The 21,080-nt window shown below is 44.9% G+C and overlaps 1 protein-coding gene across 3 annotated transcripts in view; it reads left to right on the top strand.

Annotated features, from left to right (window-relative positions):
* GTSE1 (G2 and S-phase expressed 1) overlaps positions 1-21,080 on the top strand; it is a 64,534-nt gene that overhangs the window by 11,248 nt on the left and 32,206 nt on the right. For 2 of the 3 annotated variants that reach the window (XM_073573511.1, XM_073573510.1), the window contains exons 2-8: positions 1,945-1,989; positions 4,593-4,650; positions 4,737-5,391; positions 6,616-6,786; positions 18,858-18,993; positions 19,098-19,475; positions 19,566-19,638. In XM_073573511.1, the coding sequence (XP_073429612.1) occupies positions 1,974-1,989; positions 4,593-4,650; positions 4,737-5,391; positions 6,616-6,786; positions 18,858-18,993; positions 19,098-19,475; positions 19,566-19,638 (1,487 nt within the window). In that variant the 5' untranslated portion in view covers positions 1,945-1,973. The remainder of the gene's footprint in view (positions 1-1,944; positions 1,990-4,592; positions 4,651-4,736; positions 5,392-6,615; positions 6,787-18,857; positions 18,994-19,097; positions 19,476-19,565; positions 19,639-21,080) is intronic. The other variant, XM_073573512.1, reaches the window with a different exon arrangement.

Raw genomic sequence — 21,080 nt, 5'->3', positions numbered from 1 at the left:
AGAAGAGTCTGTGCATGTCTAGGTGTGCGAGGTTTCTGCGAGGATGTGCTAATGGCTGGACGTGGGGGGCAGATGAGAAGGTGAGTAGATAGTGGTCAGATAGGGGGAAGGGAGAGGTTGTGAGATTAGATAGGGAACAGAGGCGGGTGAAGATGAGGTCTAATGTATGTCCATCTGTGTGGGTGGCTGTGGAGGACCACTGAGTAAGTCCAAAGGATGAGGTAAGTGACAGGAGTTTGGAGGCTGGTGGGTGTCAATGGGGATGTTTAAGTCCCCCATGAGGATGGTGGGGATGTCAGCAGAGAGAAAGTGGAGGAGCCAGGTGGAGAATTGGTCAATGAAGGCAGTGGCTGAGCCCGGTGGCCAGTATATGACAGCCATTTGGAGATTAGAGGGAGAGTAAATACGGATAGTGAACCTCGAAAGAAGGGAGGGTGGGGGTTGGATAGGGTTGAACGAGCAGTTTTTAGAAAGGAGGAAACCCACTCCTCCACCTTGTCTGTTACTAGGGCGAGGAGTGTGGGTAAAGTGGAGGCCGCCATAACTCTGTGCGGCCGGGGAGGCCGTGTCAGGGGGTGTCAGCCAGGTCTCAGTGAGGGCCAGGAAGGAGAGGTTGCGGGAGGTAAAGAGGTCGTGGATCACGTGGAGCTTGTTGCAGATGGAGCGAGCATTCCAAAGTGCTCCAGAAAGAGGGGGAGGGAAGGGGGTCAATGGCACAGGTTTTAAGTGTGAGGGATTGTGGTAGTTTGTCTTAGTGTGAGAAAGATAGGGGTGGGGATTAGTGGGATGTATGAGGCGGGGGGGGGGGGGGGGGGCAGGATTGGGGGAAATGTCACCAGCAGTGAGAAGAAGCAGAGAAAGGGAAAGCAGGTGGGTGAAGGAGAGTGAACGTCTTGTATTGTATTTTAGTAGGAGAGGTCTGAGGTTAAGGAGTATGTCTGCAGATAAAGCGAGGTGGGAGGGTGAGAGAGGGGGAGATGGTTATTTGGTTCGAGGGTGCAGGGGTTTGTGGATAGAGAAGGAGAGTGAAGATTAGTGGAGCAAAAACGGTGAGGGCAAATGTAAGCATGGTTAAAGAGCAGAGTAAAAAAAAAAGAAAGCAGTGGTTAGTCTTCTGTCTGACTGATTTCTGGACTATTTCTGGTATATTTCTCATGTATCACTTTAAATGTCACTTCAAATGATGTCATATCTGACATGCTCTGTTCAAACTTATATCATTCAAATGTCCATGAAATGAAGCCAGGTGAGGGAGGGAGTTTGTTCCATGCAAACATAAAGTATTGCTTTCCGGGGTGAATATTCCTACTATGACTAAGCTGAATGTGAAAAGACTGGTGACTGTCTCTTTTCTCAGATCACTGTTAAGGCCCCGTCACACACAGCGATCGTGCTAGCGAGATCGCTGATTTTGTGACACATCAGCGATCTCGCCAGGGAGATCGTTGTGTGTGTCGGGGATCAGCGACCGGCCCCCCTGCCGGTTATCGCTGATCGTGCTCGATTGGCCTGGGCCGTTTTTCGGTCGCTGGTATCCCCCTGGCCAGCACGCATCGCTGCGTGTGGCAGCGAGAGACCAGCGATCAGCAACGCTGGTTTCTAAGGTAAACATCGGGTTATCCAGGAGCCGCGCGGCTCCTGGATACCCGATGTTTACCTTAGAAACCAGCGTGTACGCTGGTTTCCAAGGTAAACAGCGGGTATCCAGGAGCAGCGGCTCCTGGATACCTGATGTTTACATTACAAACCAGCGTCGCTGATCCTGATCACTAGAGGCGCTGTCTTGTGACAGCTCACCAGCGATCAGCCTAATGATGTCCCAGCAATCCCATCATGTCGGATCGTTGGTGGGATCGCTGGGACATCGTTATGTGTAACGGGGGCTTTAGAAGCACTGCTGGAACTACAGATGTGCTGCATGCTAATGGTGTGTTCTTTCTATAGGTAGTGTAAATGAAGATTTTTTTTCCGTAATGGATGCGTCTGGAGGTGAGTAAATCTAACTTTTTATATTGTGTGAATGTCTTCATTTAAAATGAAATATCTGTCAATAACTTGGATGTTTTCAGGAAGATAGATATGATCTCTTCAGAGCCCAATAGGCTGTTAAAGGGTCTATCCTCTCCTGGAGACCCACAGCTTAATCGCTTTACAGCCCCGATTAAAATACAAACAGAAGATACATTCAGCAGCACCATTCCAGCAATGTCTGATATTCCTGACAGGTCATGGATCTGCTGCAGACAGTCAGTGACCTCTGACCAGCTGCAACTCATCAACATTTCATCACATCAAGCGTCTGTTCTGTTGAAATGGTAAAGAATGCAGGCAATCGGCGCAAGCAGCTGACGACAATGTCTCGTGACCCACCGGGGATATCCCACATGGTTGGAATGGTCACTGTGTGAGGCAAGTATCCACTGTATTTATTTTAAATGAGACCCAGCAGTGGGTCACCCCTTTAAGCTGACCCTTGGGCAAGACACTGTCAAATTAATATTCACCGATCTCACCTGCCATGCATATTAGCGCCTGGCCGAGTATTCGTGTGTTTTCAACTGATGGGAGAGAACTTCTGCCTGTGACTTATCTCCACCGAAATAAAAGGATCAGGTGTTGAAATTCCAAGTGCAGGTGATGGCGTGGGTTAGGATCAGGATGGTCAACTTTCATGCAATGTCGTTTTGATGGACATTCCCTGCTATCAGTTTTAGCCTTGTGACACGTTTTGTTTCGTTCTGGAGGTGCTTTAGTTTCTACAGTTCCAGGTATTGTGTAAATGGGTTATGTAGAAGGCAGTAAGCATGGGGACGTTTTTGCTGAGTGGCCTTTTTTTTTTTTTTTTTTTTATGACCCCAATCTGTTGACTTCTCTAAGGCCCCATTCACAGATCAGTTTGTTAGAAGAAATCATGCAAATTGTCTCTTCAGAGAGGAAGAGGACTAGAACTCTAGTGCCACCTATTGGAAGTAGCAATCCTAAAAGTCAATGTCGACCCTGTAACGAGCCTTGTTACATGACTTAGGATAAAAGCCAAGCCAGAATCTCAATTTGCAGACCAGATCTCACACTTTGCACTGACGAGGGGCAGTACCCCGAAACAGTGTCTGCAAATTGAGATTCTGGCTTGGCTTTTATCCTAAGTCATGTAACAAGGCTCGTTACAGGGTCGACATTGACTTTTAGGATTGCAACTTCCAATAGGTGGCACTAGAGTTCTAGTCCTCTTCCTCTCTGAAGAGACAATTAGCATATTTCCCAGATGAGCATTGCAGCTTTAAGTCTCCTCATCTCGACATGCCTAGCATGTCATTCTCCGCATGGAGAAATGATACTACTTGGATATTAGAAAAAATCAAAATTATGCAAAAAAAAAGACCAATTTTTAATCCATCTGCAGGATCAGTTTTTCATCTGTGTTTACTATCTGTGTGCATTTAGGTTTTTCTTATAAAAACAAATTCATGGTTTCCCAAGCTTTTATCTGTATATGATAAACCAACATCCCAAGGATGCAATTTGTATGTCTGTCCTCAAGGTATGAGTTGGGTTGGAGTAGAATTGAAAGGTTTTTATCCTTATAATTCTTATAACCCCCTTCCACCCAAATTCTACGTTTTGTTTTGATGGAACATACTAATCCTATAGTCTCTATCTACACTATATCAGATTAAGAAGTGTTTGCAAAAGTCTTATAAAACAAATCTTTATTTTAAACAACTCTAAAATACACATAGATGCAAATAAAAAATGAACAAGGTGCCTCAAACCACACACACTTAGACATGCCCCCAGGAATAAGCACTCGCAAAACGCGCGTCGGGGCCCGGAGGCTCAGCATGTCACTTGGCAGCGTATTCTTTGAGCGGCGCAAACCCAGGTAATGTGTACGCATGGGGTACTATACTCTACAAGTGTAATATATTGGTGACACACTAATGGCACTTTGTGCTGTGTTTCAACACGCAGTAAAATAATTCTGGTATTGCTTTAGTCCTCTTTCGTTGTATAGCACAGATACTCCATCTTCTTATGCATGTGCAATTTGACACAGCAGGTTAATATATGTATGCTAAATCCATAATATAGATTGAGATCTTATGGTTAGATAGGTGGTAATGTGGATCAGTCTTCATATGGATGCAGCTGTGCAAATTTAGGGCAGCAGCGGTGTGTCATTGGATTATCACAACAGTCTGACTGCATCTCAGTAATTGTTTTAAGACAGCCAATATCTCATGTGTTTCATCTCACAGACACATCCCTGTGTATACGGTATATACGTCATGCTCTAGCTGGCCTCTTTATGTGTGTGGTTTGAAGCACCTTTTTTTTTTTTTTTTTTTTTTTTTTTGTACTTGCATTTATATGTATTTTAGAGATGTTTAAAATAAAGGTATTCGTTTTATAAAACTTTTGCAAACACTTTTTAATCTGATATAGTGTAGAGACTATAGGATTAGTATGTTCTATTATGTGAAGTGTTGCCCATTCCTTGTTTAGGGAAAATAGGCATGGGTAATATGTTTACCATTTTGTTTTGATGGTATACTTTATTTTTCTAAAATGCTCTCTGATCTTTCTGGTTTTAGCTTTTACCCTGTTGACAGACGAAAAATTTGATTTTGATATATCACTGTCTCCTACAAGGTAACGTGTCGTCCTCATTGAATTTATTCTGAGATTCTGGTCATGTACTACATTCATACTTGCATGTTTTTTTCTTGTTACAATAGTGTTAAAGAAGACAACGATGACGAAGTGTTCATTGGGCCAGTTGGGCATAGAGAGAAATGTGTTAGTGCTGTAGTACAGAGTCAGTCGTCTGAAGAGAGGGTCTCTCCTCTGAATACTGAACCGGTGCTATGGAGTCCCCTGAGCGGGGATAAATTTGTTGAGATTTTTAAAGAAGCCCATTTACTTGCCCTCCAGCTGGAATCTTTTGTTAGCGATGACCAAAAGAAAGAGGAGCCTCCAAAGACCGTACCAAACCCAACCGTAGAGAAATTTGTTCAGGAGTCAAAGTTGAAACTGAATCTTTTTGATGACTTTAATGCGGTCTGTAAAACTCCAGTGGAGATTAAAAGAGAGACTTATTGTATAGAGGAAAGTCCATTCCACCAGCTACCTCCCGCAGTTCAGCAAAGACTTACTACATCTAGCAAAAAGGCTGAAAATTCATGTAGTGTGAAGTCTCAGAATCTCACTAGCCCCCTGAATGTACCAAAACTGGTGAAGAGTCACACGTCATCCCCACTGGCACTGAAAAGTAAACCTGCTCAAATAAAAAGTGGTGGTTTATTGGCAAGCAGTGGTAAAAGTGTAAGCAAGCTACAACCGGTGAAGGCACCTGCTGTACCCACGAAAAACAACCGCTTGGCTGTGGAGAAGGTAATTGCACCAGTACCTGTTCTCCATGTATGAGCTTTGTATGTAGAGCACAATTTGGCTTTAATGTATAAGAAAAATTATGTTCCCACCAGTCCTGTCAGGGCTTCATAAACGCAACATAGAATCTTCATAAGGTGGATGGTGTAGGAATCTGAAGAAAATCTGTGTAGGGTTTCTGCCTTAGATTTCAGACACTTTGGCTGCCCACACACAACTGTGGGTCCCATGATCCAAACTAACAGCCTCATAGTCATATATGAGGCTTAGTTCAGGTCGGGAGTAGACACTGCATTCTTAATGGACTGTGAAATGCGGATGTATGAGGCTAAACTTGTAGCCTGATGAAGGACTCTGCCCAAGTGTTACACGCTTGTCAATACTCGGTGATTCAAGAAACATCTTGATGTTTCATTTACATCAAGTCTGGTTTCTATCTGTTATGAGCCACGGACCTTTTGTCAACAAGATGTGACTGTACCGTCTTTCTTGTACTCAAAAGTGTGTCAAGAGCTTGAAGGGGGTTGTCGCTAAAATAACCACTGTCCATGTGCCCTATTTTGGTATATGAACATAATGGAGAGGGAAGTCCTATGCTCAGGCTCACTCTTTGTAAGTTAGAACACAGCCACTGTAACTGCAGCAAAATGGTATCATTAAAAACGTCAGCTCGGCATGCAAAAAATAAGCCTTCACCAAACCCGAGATCACAAAATATGGAGAAGCTACTGGACTCGGAAAATGGTGCAATTTTTTTTTTTTTTATACAAACTGGATTTTTTTTCAACACTTGGATAAAAAAGAACCTAGACATGTTGAAAATCATAATCACAGGTCAGTTTTAGCATTTGAACATGGTTAAAAAAAAAAATCCCCCAAAAAGTTGTCTGATTGCACTTTTTTTGCAATTTCACTGCACTTGGATTTTTTTCCCCATTTTCCAGTACTGTACATGACATGGTTAAACCAAAGGTGTCCAAAAGTACTTGTCCCACAAAAAAAAGTAATCCTCACAAGGCCATATTGACGGGAAAATAAAAAAAAATTATGGCACTGGGAACAAGGGGAGCAAAAAACAAATGCAAAAACGAAAGGCTCTGTCATGAAGGGGTTAAAGGCCTTGTTGGCAGAAAATATCCTTGTGTGAAGTAAATGAAATCCTTATTGTCAATATGTAATACATGATGAACGTGTTTTTTTTTTTTTTGTTTTTTTTTCCCTCCACAGCCCAAAGCCATTAAGAAAACTAGTCCAGCTAGAAGGAAAAATCTGAGCAGTCTGGGCTCTACTGAGGACTTGCTTTCTGATAAATCTGGCATGGCTTCTGATGTCAGCGATTCTTCCTTCAATACCAGCATTGTAGGCTCAAGCAAACGGACTCTACCTGTGCCAAATAAGGTGATCGCTTGCACATGAACTGGGGTAGATGTGGCTTTTTTAGAACTTCTAGTACAGTCTCCTACACTGATAATAGCCATAGCCGGGGCCAGACTCTGCAGAGCTTGCAGTAATGTAGCAGTTAGGTTGTCTATGGACTGTGACATAGACTGAGACATCTGAGTTGCCCATTCCAGCGTGGCCTGTGACACTGAAGCGTCAGTAGGGACTCCCTGGGGTTCTGACCCAGAGTTCTGGATGCAGTCCCGGCAGTGCGGATACGTGCTGCCACTAGGGAGCGTGGCTTTGCAGGCTGTACAGAATGCATAGAAACATTCCTGCCTGGTTCTCTTCCTTGAGCCCGGCATAGTGCACAGAGGCTGGCTATAAGGGATCGTACAGGGGTGGCTACGCAGAGGGAACTCACAGAAAGCCTTGTAGGAAGTAGATTCACAGCTGAGTAATGAGAACCCAGCTGTGAGCTTACCCCACCGGTGTGCCCCTAGGTCCAGCGCCGACAGATCCCAGTTCTGTGCCCCCCAGAGACCGCTGTGATGCTCCTCTCCTGGATCTCATCCAGAAAAAATGGCCACCGGGGCTCTGAGGAGAGGGAGGAGGGGGCGGAGAGCTGAAAAGGGCGCGCTGGGCTGTGTAAAAACGCCCCCTTTCTGCCTCAATCCGCCCCTTCTATGAAACTCCAGTGTGTCATTTTGGTCATCCGGGGGGCGGGGAAAAGGCGGCGGCTTCAGCTAGGCCGAAGCCGCGGCCTAAATTAGAAGCCTGATGACCAGGAGGGCTCCAGAGCGGTGCGGTAGTCCGGGGGGGGGGGGCGGATTTGCACCAGACCCCCCCAGAATGGTCGACTGGATAGCGGTGGGGGTAGCAGGGGTAGCGGTTTTTGTATGGGGGGCCCCTGAAGCGCTATGGAGCCGCTGCTGTTGCAGAGACAGGGACGCAGAAAAGCCCTGTCTCTGCTGTGCCATCCAGTCCGCACCCTCCCCCGGCCCCAACAGGATCCCTCAGCCAGCCTGGGGTCCCTGGAAGCTGCGAAATGCTGCCTGATCTCCGACCCTACCTGAGACGTCTCAACCTAATACCCCCTGCGGGGGATTAGGGAGGGTGCGTCTGTCACCGTCAGGGGGTCTTCATCCTCGCCTCAACCTCAACCCAGACCCCTTAAAGGGGTTGGGGAAGGAGGGGGGTCTCGACCTCGAACCAGGACCCGAGGGACTGGGGAGGGAGCGACATGGGGGAAAAACCACCTCGACCTCAACCGGGTACCCCTAATAGGGGACCGAGGAGGGAGCCATGCCGGGAGTCTCGCTGGAGACCCACTTTTTTTCATCTGTATTTCCGGTGAAAAAAAGGAAAAAAAAAAAAAACTGAAGAAAAAAGGTGTGCCTCCTTGCGACACTAAGCAAAAACTGGAGAAGGCCGACGCCGTCCAGGGGTGTATACTGCAGAGGAGGAGCCAAAGTTAATCTTTTTCAGATTATGCATAGTGTCGCCTCCTAGTGGACAGCAGCATAACACCCAAGGTTCTGTGTCCCCCAATTAAAGGCTAAGAGAAAGAGATTTTACGGTGAGTACACAAAAATCTCCTTTTTTTGTATGAAATGATTGTTACATATGTACTTATTCTGCTACCGATGTGGATGGGTGAAATGTATCTGAGGGATGTGAGCACGGATCTCTACAAGCAGTGGCAGATAGTTACTTGTTAACCTCCCCTCCTATGCTTCACTGACTGCACATGATAAATCTGCTAAGCGCTATGCACGGTTGAATTTTAACATGTTCTATTCACAGTACCTTGATGAGATGATGTAAGCTGTCGGGGCAGATGAAGTGATGAGGTAGAATATGGAGGGTTGTAGGATAGAGGTAACAGGAGAATGCTCTCTTCAGTCTTGTGTGCGGTGACTGCGCATTGACCAAAAACGTCCAACCCACATAAGTAAATGGTGGCTCTATGCTTATCCTATCAGCCAGCAGATCAGATATTTGCTGTTGCAGTTTTCCTCTTGTCTTGTGATACTGAACAATGAATTAACCCCTTCATGACCCAGCCTATTTTGACCTTAACGACCTGGCCATTTTTTGCAATTCTGATCAATGTCCTTTTATGAGGTAATAACTCAGGAACGCTTCAACGCATCCTAGCGATTCCGAGATTGTTTTTTCGTGACATATTGGGCTTCATGTTAGTGGTAAATTTAGGTCGATTAATCTTTGCGTTTATTTGTGAAAAAAATGGAAATTTAGTGAAAATTCTGCAATTTTCAAATTTTGAATTTTTATTCTGTTAAACCAGAGAGTTATGTGACACAAAATAGTTAATAAATAACATTTCCCACATGTTTACTTTACATCAGCACAATTTTGGAAACAACATTTTTTTTCGTTAGGAAGTTATAAGGGTTAAAAGTTGACCAGCAATTTCTCATTTTTACAACAAAATTTACAAAACCATTTTTTTTAGGGACCACCTCACATTTGAAGTCACTTTGAGGGGTCTATATAGCAGAAAATACCCAAAAGTGACACCATTCTAAAAACTGCACCCCTCAAGCTACTCAAAACTACATTCAAGAAGATTATTAACCCTTCAGGTGCTTCACAGGAACTAAAGCAACATGGAATGAAAAAATGGACATTTTAATTTTTCCAACCAAAATTTTCTTTTAGCATCAGTTTTTTCATTTTCACATGGGCAACAGGATAAAATGTATCCTAAAATTTGTTGGGCAATTTCTTCTGAGTACACTGATACCTCATATGTGGTCATAAACCACTGTTTGGGCGCACGGCAGAGCTCAGAAGGCAAGGAGCGCCATTTTACTTTTTGAATGGAAAATATGCTTGAATATTTAGCGGTTGCCATGTCGCGGAGAGCCCCTGTGTGCCTAAACATTGGAGCTCCCCCACAAGTGACCCCATTTTGGAAACTAGACCCTCCAAGGAACTTATCAAGATGCATAGTGAGCACTTTGAACCCCCAGGTGCTTCACAAATTGATCCGTAAAAAAAAGTACTTTTTTTTTTTTTCACAAATTTTATTTAGCCTCAGTTTTTTTCATTTTCACATGGGCAACAGGATAAAATGGATCCTAAAATTTGTTGGGCAATTTCTGCTGAGTACATTGATACCTCATATGTGGTCATAAACCACTGTTTGGGCGCACGGCAGGGCCCGGAAGGGAAGGAGCGCCATGTGACTTTTTGATTGGAAAATTAGCTCCAATCGTTAGCGGACACCATGTCGCATTTGGAGAGCCCCTGTGTGCCTAAACATTGGAGCTCCCCCACAAGTGACCCCATTTTGGAAACTAGACCCTCGAGGGAACTTATCTAGATGTGTGGTGAGCACTTTGAACCCCCAAGTGCTTCACAGAAGTTTATAACGCAGAGCAGTGAAAATTAAAAATCATTTTTTTTTGCTCAAAAATGATTTTTTAGCCCACTATTTTTTATTTTCACAAGGCTAACAGGAGAAATTGAACCACAAAAGTTGTTGTGCAATTTGTCCTGAGTACACCGATACCCCCATATGTGGGGGGGAACCACTGTTTGGGAGCACGGGAGAGCTCAGAAGGGAAGGAGCGCCATTTTGGAATGCAGACTTTGATGGATTGTTCTGCGGGCGTCATGTTGCGTTTGCAGAGCCCCTGTGTGCCTAAACAGTAGAAACCCACACAAGTGACCCCATTTTGGAAACTAGACCCCCAAGGAGCTTATCTAGATGTGTAGTGAGCACTCTGAATCCCCAAGTGCTTCTCAGAAGTTTATAAATGCAGAGCCATGAAAATAAAAATATATTTTTTTTTCCTCAAATGATTTTTTAGCCCGCTATTTTTTATTTTCCCAAGGGTAACAGGATAAATTGGACCCCAAAAGTTGTTGTCCAGTTTGTCCTGAGTACACTGGTACCCAATATGTGGGGAGAAACCACTGTTTGAGCGCACGGCATGGCTCAGAAGGGAAGGAGCGTCATTTGACTTTTTGAATGGAAAATTAGCTCCAATCGTTAGCGGACACCATGTCGTGTTTGCAGAGCCCCTGTGTGCGTAAACTTTGGAGCTCCCCCACAAATGACCCCATTTTGGAAACTAGACCCCCTAAGGAACTTATCTATATGCATAGTGAGCATTTTGAACCCCCAGGTGCTACACAGAAGTTTATAACGCAGAGCCGTTAAAATAAAAATATTTTTTTTTCCTCAAAAATTTTTTTAGCCTGCTATTTTTTTTCACAAGGGTAACAGGATAAATTGGACCCCAAAAGTTGTTGTCCAGCTTGTCCTGAGTACGCTGGTACCCCATATGTGGGGGGGACCACTGTTTGGGCACACTTTGGGGCTCGGAAGGCAAGTAGTGACGTTTTGAAATGCCGACTTGACGGAATGGTCTGTGGGCGTCATGTCACGTTTGGAGAGCCCCCTGATGTACCTAAACAGTGGAAACCCCCCACAAATGACCCCATTTTGGAAACTAGACCCCCCAAGGAACTAATCTAGATGTGAGGTGAACACTTTGAACCCCCAAGTGCTTCACAGAAGTTTATAACGCAGAGCCTTGAAAATAAAAAATATTTTTTTTCCTCAAAATGATTTTTAGTCCACTATTTTTTTTATTTTCACAAGGGTAACAGGATATTTTGGACCCCAGAGGTTGTTGTTCAGTGTGTCCTGAGTACGCTGGTACCCCATAACTGGGGGGGGAACCACTGTTTGGGCACACGTTGGGGCTCGGAAGGGAAGTAGTGACGCTTTGAAATGCCGACTTGATGGAATGGTCTATGGGCGTCATGTTACATTTGCAGAGCCCCTGATGTACCTAAACAGTGGAAACCCCCCACAAGTGACCCCATTTTGAAAACTAGACCCCCCAAGGAACTTATCTAGATGTGTGGTGAGCACGTTGAACCCCAAGTGCTTCACAGAAGTTTATAGCGCAGAACCGTGAAAATAAAAACTCATTTTTTTCCACAAAAATAATTATTTTAGCCCCCATGTTTTTATTTTCCCAAGGGTAACAGGAGAAATTAGACCCCCAAAGTTGTTGTGTAATTTTTCCTGAGTACCCTGATACCCCATAAGTGGGGGTACACCACTGTTTGGGCACATGTCGGGGCTCGAAATGGAGGGAGCACCGTTTGACTTTTTGAACGCAAAATTGGCTGGAATAAATGGTGGCTCCATGTCGCGTTTGGAGACCCCGTGATATGCCTAAACGGTGGAAACCCCTCAATTCTATCTCCAACCCTAACCTCAACAGACCCCTAACCCTAATCCCAACCCTAATCATACCCCTAACCACAACACTAATCCCAACACACCCCTAACGAAATCCCAACTCTAACCCTAACCACAAGCCTAACCGTAATCCCAACCCTTGGTCCAACCCTAGCCCTTGGTCCAACCCTAGCCCTTGGTCCAACCCTAGCCCTTGGTCCAACCCTAGCCCTTGGTCCAACCCTAGCCCTTGGTCCAACCCTAGCCCTTGGTCCAACCCTAGCCCTTGGTCCAACCCTAGCCCTTGGTCCAACCCTAGCCCTTGGTCCAACCCTAGCCCTTGGTCCAACCCTAGCCCTTGGTCCAACCCTAGCCCTTGGTCCAACCCTAGCCCTTGGTCCAACCCTAGCCCTTGGTCCAACCCTAGCCCTTGGTCCAACCCTAGCCCTTATGGAAAAAAAGGGCTTGTCCCTACCTATGGGGGTGATAAGGGGGGCGGTGATTTACTTTTTTTTTATTTTGATCACTATGAAAGTTTATTATAGTGATCAAAATAAATGAATGAATCTGCAGCATTGCAGATTCGATTCGGCGCACTGCGCATGCGCCCGCCATCTTCTAAGATGGCGGCGCCCATGACGCTGGACGGCGGGACACCGGGATGGATAGCGGGAGATCGGAGGCACAAAGGAGGGTGAGAGGGGGTGATCGGAGGGTGAGAGGGGGTGATCGGAGGGCTGGTGCCGTCAGACGGTGGCGGCAGCCGATCGGTGCCGTCAGTCGGTGTGGGGGGGGGTCGGGTCTCGGTGTCCAGCCATGTCCGATGCTATTTCAGCATCGGCCATGGCTGGATTGTAATATTTCACCAATTTTCATTGGTGAAATATTACAATCGCTCTGATTGGCAGTTAAAAGTGAAACTGCCAATCAGAGTGATCGTAGGCACGTGGGGGCTAAGCCACACCCCCAGGTGTTAACTCTGAAGGGTCCTTTGTGTGTGGGTCGGGTGACCTTTCCGTGACCCCGGTCACCCGACCCGCAGGGGGGCAATCAATTCATGATGCCACATAGGCGTCATGGGTCGTATTGTCACGACTTTTCATGACGCCTACGTGGCGTCAAAGGTCGTGAAGGGGTTAAATGGGAAATGTTGCTCTTTACTCTTACAATCCAAAGGCCTGCAATTCTTAAAGCACCTTCAGTGAAATGTCTGCCTTGATATTTGGTCTTTTCATGGTAATGTCCTATTAGTAGCTTGGTGATATGGTGACTGCTTTGTTTAAACAACTACCAACCCTCAGTAAACCCTTCTTGTTAATTACTGGATTTAAAGTCAACAATGAGGCTGTTCTTAGGAATGTCTTGCTTTTTACGTATACATTCCAATTCCTTATAAGAAACATTCTGCTGCACATTACGCATCACAAATGGTTCACTCAGACCAATGTTTTCTGCAGAGTAAAGGCCCTTTTACATTTAGCGATGCACCAGCGATCCCACCCGGTCAGGATCACTGGTGCATCGCTAAATGATCGCTAGTGAGCTTTCATACAGAAAGACCTCACAGCGATGCAGCAGCGACGCAGTGCACGATACTTACCATTCACACACAGCGATGAAGACGTCCTCCCGCCCGCATCCACGCGTCGCTCGTCGTCACAGCAGGAAGTCTCAGCAGGAAGCGCCCGACGAGAAATGGAGCCGGACATTCTCGCGCGATCAGCGATGGACAGCGGGGGAGCCGGTCGCTGGTAAGTATCACACATAGCGATATCGCTATAACGTCACAAAACCAGTGACGTTTTAGCGATATTGCTAGCGATATCGCTTAGTGTAAAACCCCCTTAAGGCTTACGACAGATGTGCCAACTGCGACAACTGGCGTTACTGTCCTTATCGCGATAGCATTGTACAATGTGGACTAACCTTGCAGTGGTGTGAACAAGCCTTGACTGTCTGGAGAAGCAAGCAAATTGTCTACTGTCCAAACTTCTCCTTGGATTCGGAGATGAGGGTGCTGACATCAGGGCAGAACTTTGGGTCAGTGACTGGATCCTGAAGGCTGAAGCAGTGTTGAACGGCAGTCTCTTCAAATTGGTCACAAAGGAACTCAAAGCTTGATCACCAACGAACCTGGAAAAATGCAAAAAGGAGGAAAGTACATGTCATGCCGTCTTTTGTATCTTGAGCTGTGGTCTGCCCATTTTTCCTGCATGTTGTATGTCAACTTGGACACTACTGGATTCATGCCATAAGCAGTATCAAGATAATTCTGTGCTGAAAGACATGGGTCTAATTTTTGCCAGTTCTATTTCTTTTAGCAGGCTGCTTAGATCTTGAAGTTTCCAGTTGTCCTTGTTGCTTATCTCTGGAAATGTTTGCAGTCTCTTAAATAAGGCACATTCTGTGGCTTCTGAGCTACTGTAGATTTGTTCCAGTCTCTCCCGTGCTGCCGTAAGCCCTGCAACTGAATACATGAACTGCTCTTATTGTCTTAATGTGTTCTGCTGATTCTGGGCCTAAGCCACTTAACAAGCAAACCCAGTTGTTCCTTGGCAGTGAGGTTAAGCTCTTGGTTTACCTCTTGAAGAGTCTACTTCCATGCTCTATAGTTCTCCTCGCAATCATCAAGCTTGAAGGGTCTACTTCCATGCTTTATAGTTCTCCTTGCAATCATCAAGCTTTGAGAGACTGATGTTCATTAACTCCCTGCAAATCATGTATCTGGCAAGGTCATACATGTCCAATCTCCCAGTCATAGTTGCATGATTAACTTGTGGTATCCTTGTGGAATGTATCAGTACAAAATCATGCGACACAAGGGGTAAGCTGTGGTTTCTTCTCTAGAGGGTCTGCTGGCTGTGGCCTAAATTGCGGGCTTGTGCTGAAAGCTTACCTTGTCAGGTGGCGACATCTCTTGCTGTGCATTCCTGTGGGAGAATAGAGGTGACGCTGGTACGGATGTTGTCTTAGCACGTAGTCGGCTGGGATCAGCTGCTAACAGCAGGGTCCTCCACTTCTGGAATGAGGCAGTCCAAAATAATGGGATGCATTAAAAGAAGCATAGATGCTCATGAGGAGAACATAATTTTACCTCTATATAAGTCACTAGTGCGACCACACTTAGAATACTGTGTACAGTTCTGGTCTCCGGTGTATAAGAAAGACCTAGCTGAACTGGAGCGGGTGCAGAGAAGAGCGACCAAGGTTATTAGGGAACTAGGGGGTCTGCAATACCAAGACAGGTTATTACACTTGGGGTTATTTAGTTTGGAGAATCGAAGGCTTAGGGGTGATCTTATTACAATGTATAAATATATGCGGGGACAATACCAAGACCTTTCTAATGATCTTTTTACTCTTAGACCTGTGACGGGGACAAGGGGGCATCCTCTACGTCTGGAGGAAAGAAGGTTTAAGCATACTCAGACGCGGATTCTTTACTGTAAGAGCAGTGAGACTATGGAACTCTCTTCCATATGATGTTGTAATGAGTGATTCCCCACTAAAATTTAAGAAGGGACTGGATGCCTTTCTTGAAAAGTATATTAGAGGGTATATACATTAGTTTCCTTAATATTGCGTTGATCCAGGGAGCTAGTCTGATTGCCGTATGTGGAGTCAGGAAGGAATTTTTTTCCCCAATGTGAAGCTTACGGTTTGCCACATGGGTTTTTTTTGCCTTCCTCTGGATCAACATGTTAGGGCAAGTTAGGATAGGATATGGGTTGAACTAGATGGACTTAAAGTCTCCTTTCTACCTTAATAACTATGTTACTATGTTACTATATTGGCATCTTGACCTAGTGCTTGTTCAATTACTTTGTTTAGCGAGGGCTGTTGCTGCTTCCCTTTCTGCTTGGAGTATTTTTAGTTGGGTTTCCATCTTAACAAAGGAGCTTTTTGACTGTAGCTTCCTCCGCAGTTGCACGGATTTCTAGTAGTTTGTCAAACAATGTTGACTTTTTACAGTGAGATGATCTGGAAGATCGAGATGTGAATTTGGTTGACGTTGTGCGATGCAGAGTTTTGCCTTATCCTTTGCATCACAGCTCTTTTGTGCCATCAGCCAGGTCAGAGAATATGGGAAGCAAGATGTGCCACAGTCCGCGCTGCTGAATCCACAAAATCACCTGGGATGCAAGATGTAGTAACAAAGTACTTCTTTATTCCTTCCAAGAAGGAATAAAGAAGTACTTTGTTACTACATCTTGCATCCCAGGTGATTTTGTGGATTCAGCAGCGCGGACTGTGGCACATCTTGCTTCCCATATTCTCTGGCAGTTTTTCCACTTTGGACTGGTCGGTGGAGGTCCTGCAGCAGCTGATACTGTTATGTCTTCAAGCCAGTTGTGGGTCACACAACTGGAATAGGTGAGTGGAACTGCATTACACCACTCACATTGTAGTGTCACTAGTGATAGGGCACTATTGCGCCTCTTGTTCCCCCACCCTTTTTGTATTGTATCAGCCAGGTCACACTTTCTCAGGAATGTGAGGTACTTTGCAGATAGTCTCTGGTAACGATCATGGACAACAGTTCATCGATTTCAATGTGGCGGATAAATCTGCTTCATTGTTAGAGCGTGGAAGAGCTGCTATATAGTGATCAGCTCGTCCCCATAAGTCAGTTAGGTTGTCGTGGAGCTCATCTCTAGTTGTGTCAGTTCTCTGACCTTTGCTGTCAACTAGGTTACATGTTTGGAATGTACGCCATGTTCCGCAGTAAGCGTGAACTCTGCTCCCTTTGCATCTGTGGTGTCCAGAACATGATGTGCTTGCTGCACAGAGAATGGAGCTTTTCAGATTTGATGTATGGACTAAGGCTAAAATGTGATGTGACAACTTTTTACATAGCACCAACTAGGGCAGCTATTGCTAAAACGAAATCTTACAATGCTGGGCACTGTAAGAAAAAGCAAGCCTGAACTGCCTCAAGGTATTGTTGCTGAAAGATGTTCTACATTACTAGATATACCACAGTGGTTTCGTACCTTCCCCCAAAAAACACAGGTCATTCTTGCACGCATTATGCACCATGACAATGCAGTAAGTCGCGATGACACAAAGCTGCAGATGAGATTATAATGCCACCAAAGGGGCAGTTCATACACTAGATCAAATAATAGCTACGTACAACTAATAGCTACGTACACAAGCAATCGCAAAACCAATTGGTGGCCAATGGTTTTACTTTATAGCATTCTTGATGTATCTGTCTACAATACCTTTATTTTTTATGGTGTGAAATAAACCCCGATTGGAATGCCAATAAACTGCATAAGCAAAGACTTTTTGGAAGAATTGGGGAAGTCACTTGTTCTGCCATCTATTTTAGGAAGAAAAGTAAAACTCTGACATATAGAAGTAGCAGCATGCTCAACAAAGCAAACTCACAGCCTCCACCAGCACCGGAAAGAGCCTATGGGAAAAGAGGCAGCATTTTGTCCACTTTTGTGTGATGAAACCAATATTGCAGGTTCTAGTTGTAGGAAATATTTAGTAAAGCACATGTGAGTTATTTCTGTGCAGAATGTAAGAATGCCTGAATATAGCAATAAGTGAACATGTGCAACTCTTTGTGAACATTGCTAAATATAACAAACTGAAGTTTTCATTCTACAAACCGTTAATGCAACTGGTACTCAGATGATGCGCTTAGAGTAGCTAAATGCCAAAATTATCAGTTTAATAGGCCGAATATAGCAAACATGAACAGAACAGCAGGATTGAAGATGAGGTGAGGAGGAGGTTACCTGTGACTTGTACCTGTCTGACCTATGACTTTTTTGCCTTCCCAGCTGCATGGTCCACTAGCAGCACTGCTTGCTTAAATTGCTGTCACCATGTTCTCCATTTGCCTTTGTTCCCATAATGCACTATGAAATTTGCACTGCAAGGAGTTAAATGGAATACATGGGCTAAGCTAGATCTTATTGCAAATAAGAGCCAGCCTTTCTCTTCATTCAGCCGCTCACTCCTGTCTGCTGAGCTCTGTGTAGCCAGGGACTTGTTGCCCACTGTATACAAGCTGGCAGAGTACCGCCATTAACTTGAATCCGTCCAGCTTCCCTATAACTGGGTAGGTCAGGCTGAACAGGCAGCGGACCACAAGTTGTAAGAGACACCTAGTGGCATAAATTTAGTGCAGCTTCTCACCCAAGAAACTATACTTCACTTATTGGGTTGTCGGTGTAGACACTTAGTGTTTCTTGAAACGGCAGTGGACAATTTTAAAAGGGGTTAGCATCGTCTTATTTAAATTTCTCCACTGACTAGTGTTTGAAAGGGATATATTTTAAAATAAATTCATACTGTATCCACCTTTCCCAGGTCCACCACCAAGTCTCGCTGCTGCTCCTGCAGGTGTATGGCATTGGCCGCAGCACTGACGTCATGTTGATTTGATGAGCTCGGCCAACATGGAGTTTCATCTACATGGGAATGTCCGCTGGAGCTGTTGCGCTCAATGGCTGATGTGATGTCAGATCTGCAGTGAATACTAGACCTCAGGAACAGCAGCGGAGACTCACTGGTGGACCTTGGGAAGGTACGTGCAGCTCACCCTTCCCTTTCTTTTAAAAGGCAAACTGCAACATGGGGAGAAATTTAGCTGAAAGAGAACCCCTTTAAGTCTGTTCAAAAGTTACTCTTGTGGCCTCCAACATTGTTTGATGATGCCCTGCAGGGCTGTGGAGTCGGTAAGCCAAACCTCCGACGACTCAATTCCCATGACAGACCACCAAAATGGAGTCCGACTCCACAGCCCTGATGCCCTGTACACTTGTATTGTAGTGCAATATCTACTTACTACATGGCATTTTGTATGATCCATTGTCTTTTTTTTCCTTCTCTCCAGCCTGGGTTAAACAAGGTAGAGTTCAAAACTCCCTCAGCTACAGCAAGTTCTAGAAGGAATACCTCCTCGTCCTCCTCCTCCCATTCTAACACGAGTCTGAACTCCAGTCTGTCCCTGTCTCCACCTGCAGCTAATGGTACGCCGCTGTCACTTTATCATGATGCATGTTGACTCCCCTACTCATTTCTTACATTGCAATATTTGGCTTTGCTGCTAATTTTGTGATTATATGCTTTTCAGCCAAACTAAATGCATCTCTTAACACATCCATGAACTCATCGGTCACCAGTTCAAGACTAAAGCCCAACACAAGCCGACTTGCACTTGCTCGTCCTCATAGTGGCATAGGGTCTTCTATGAAAAACATTGACTTATCCAATGGTCTTCTGAAGCCAGCGGCAGAATCCAAAGTAGCTGGTAACAAATCTGCTTCAGTGGCTGTTTCCCAACCTCAGACTCTGTCTGGCAAGATTCAGAGGCAATCATCTGCACCCAACTTACAAAGATTGCCTGCCTCTATTAAAATGGAAAGTGCTGTAAAAGGAACGAGTGCCAAACCCCAGGCAAGGGTAATGCCTACTCCTACAAGTCGACTCAAGCTTACACAAAAGCAGGATGGTACGAGCTTATCTAATGCCTCCTATTCCCCCACCCCTCTTCTCCCCTTGGTCAATAATGCATTTTGCTTCACATAATGTTTTCATGCAGTACTGTCTCCTGATCGCGCCACGGGAAAGTCCACAAGGCCATCTCGGTTACTGTCGTGTGGCGAAATTGGAAGGTAATAGCAGTTTTGGCAGACTAAATGTATTTTCTCTTATTTCCCATGTATATCGTTGTCTATTTATGTGCTTGAAGAATTTTGCCAGGTTTTTGCAACATGGTGTATAGACAAAGACCCCGATTCCATCCGTGTCACTTACTGGGCTGCTTGCTGTAGTTTTGATAAAATGCTTATCAGCAAGAGATTACTGAGACTTAAAATCCTGCAGCAATGTAGTCCTCCATATTTATGACCCTTGTCTATATCATCGTCAGCTTATCGCTGAGAAAACTGGAAGATCTGGTCCAGATAAGTGATTTGAAGAAGCCCAGTAAGTGACACTGCTGGAATTGTTCTCTCCGCCTACATTATGCTGTTTCAAGTAGCAAAAACCTGGTGACAGATTTTCTTTAAAAAAAAAATAATATTCTAGCATGACCTCGCATCCATTATTCCCATGGCCATCGGCATGTTCAGCATTTAACGAGTAACCGTCATTTTAACTTTTATGTCATAAATCAATAGTGCACATGAAAATAAGCAACTTTGTAATACATCTCCTCTCCCTTCTAGCTACATAGAATTGTATAAGTCGCAGCCGCCATCTCCTCTCTCCGTAATGGGAAAGTCTGCACTGAATACAGATTTTACCTCAGAAGTGAGAATTTTGATAACTAATCAATTCTTGCAGAGAAAGAAGCCGTTTATCTGATAATATATATTATAAAGTTGCTTATTTGCATGTGTACTACGGATTTATGGAGTAAAAAAATAACGGTTACACTCTAACCTCTGGTTGCAGTAGTAATAGTGACAGATGTGACGTCATTTCTACAGGACCATTAGGGGCCTCCAGAGCTGATGCCAGTGGTAATGATGATTCTATTTTTTTCTGTTGTAATGGAGCTTTAGATGAGCCTGAAACTTGATTGCTGTAGATGTAGTTCCCTCATGCAGGAGGGGTAGAGCAATGTGAACCTGTTCACACTGGGCTCTACTGCACGTGCTGTACATCTTAAGGGCCCGTTACACATAGCGATATCGCTAGCAATATCGCTGTAACGTCACTGATTTTGTGATGCTGCAGCGATATTGCTAGCGATATCGCTACATGTGATACTTGCCTCCGACCGCTCCCCTGCTGATTATCGCTGATCGCGCGAGAACGTCCTGGACCATTTCTTGTCGGGCGCTTCCTGTGGTGCCGACGAGCGACGCATGGATGCGGGCGGAAGGATGTCAGGATCGGCGCGTCTGACAGGTAAGTAGCGACCCCCGACCCCTGCTATGTCGCTGGTGAGATCTGCCTGTTTGGCAGCTCACTAGCGACCACTTAGCGATGTACCAGCGATCCATATCGTTGTCGGGATCGCTGGTGCATCACTAAATGTAACGGTACCCTTAGTATTGGCTCTGCTTGGCCCTTTGTGGACGTGTAATCAAAATGCAAAAACTGTTTG

Source organism: Dendrobates tinctorius, unplaced genomic scaffold, assembly GCF_039654945.1.
Source record: "Dendrobates tinctorius isolate UK_male_01 unplaced genomic scaffold, ASM3965494v1 ptg000035l, whole genome shotgun sequence".
Taxonomy (NCBI): domain Eukaryota; kingdom Metazoa; phylum Chordata; class Amphibia; order Anura; family Dendrobatidae; genus Dendrobates; species Dendrobates tinctorius.
The sequence above is the reverse complement of the archived record's forward strand: the minus strand, read 5'-3'. Positions and strand labels throughout refer to the sequence as shown.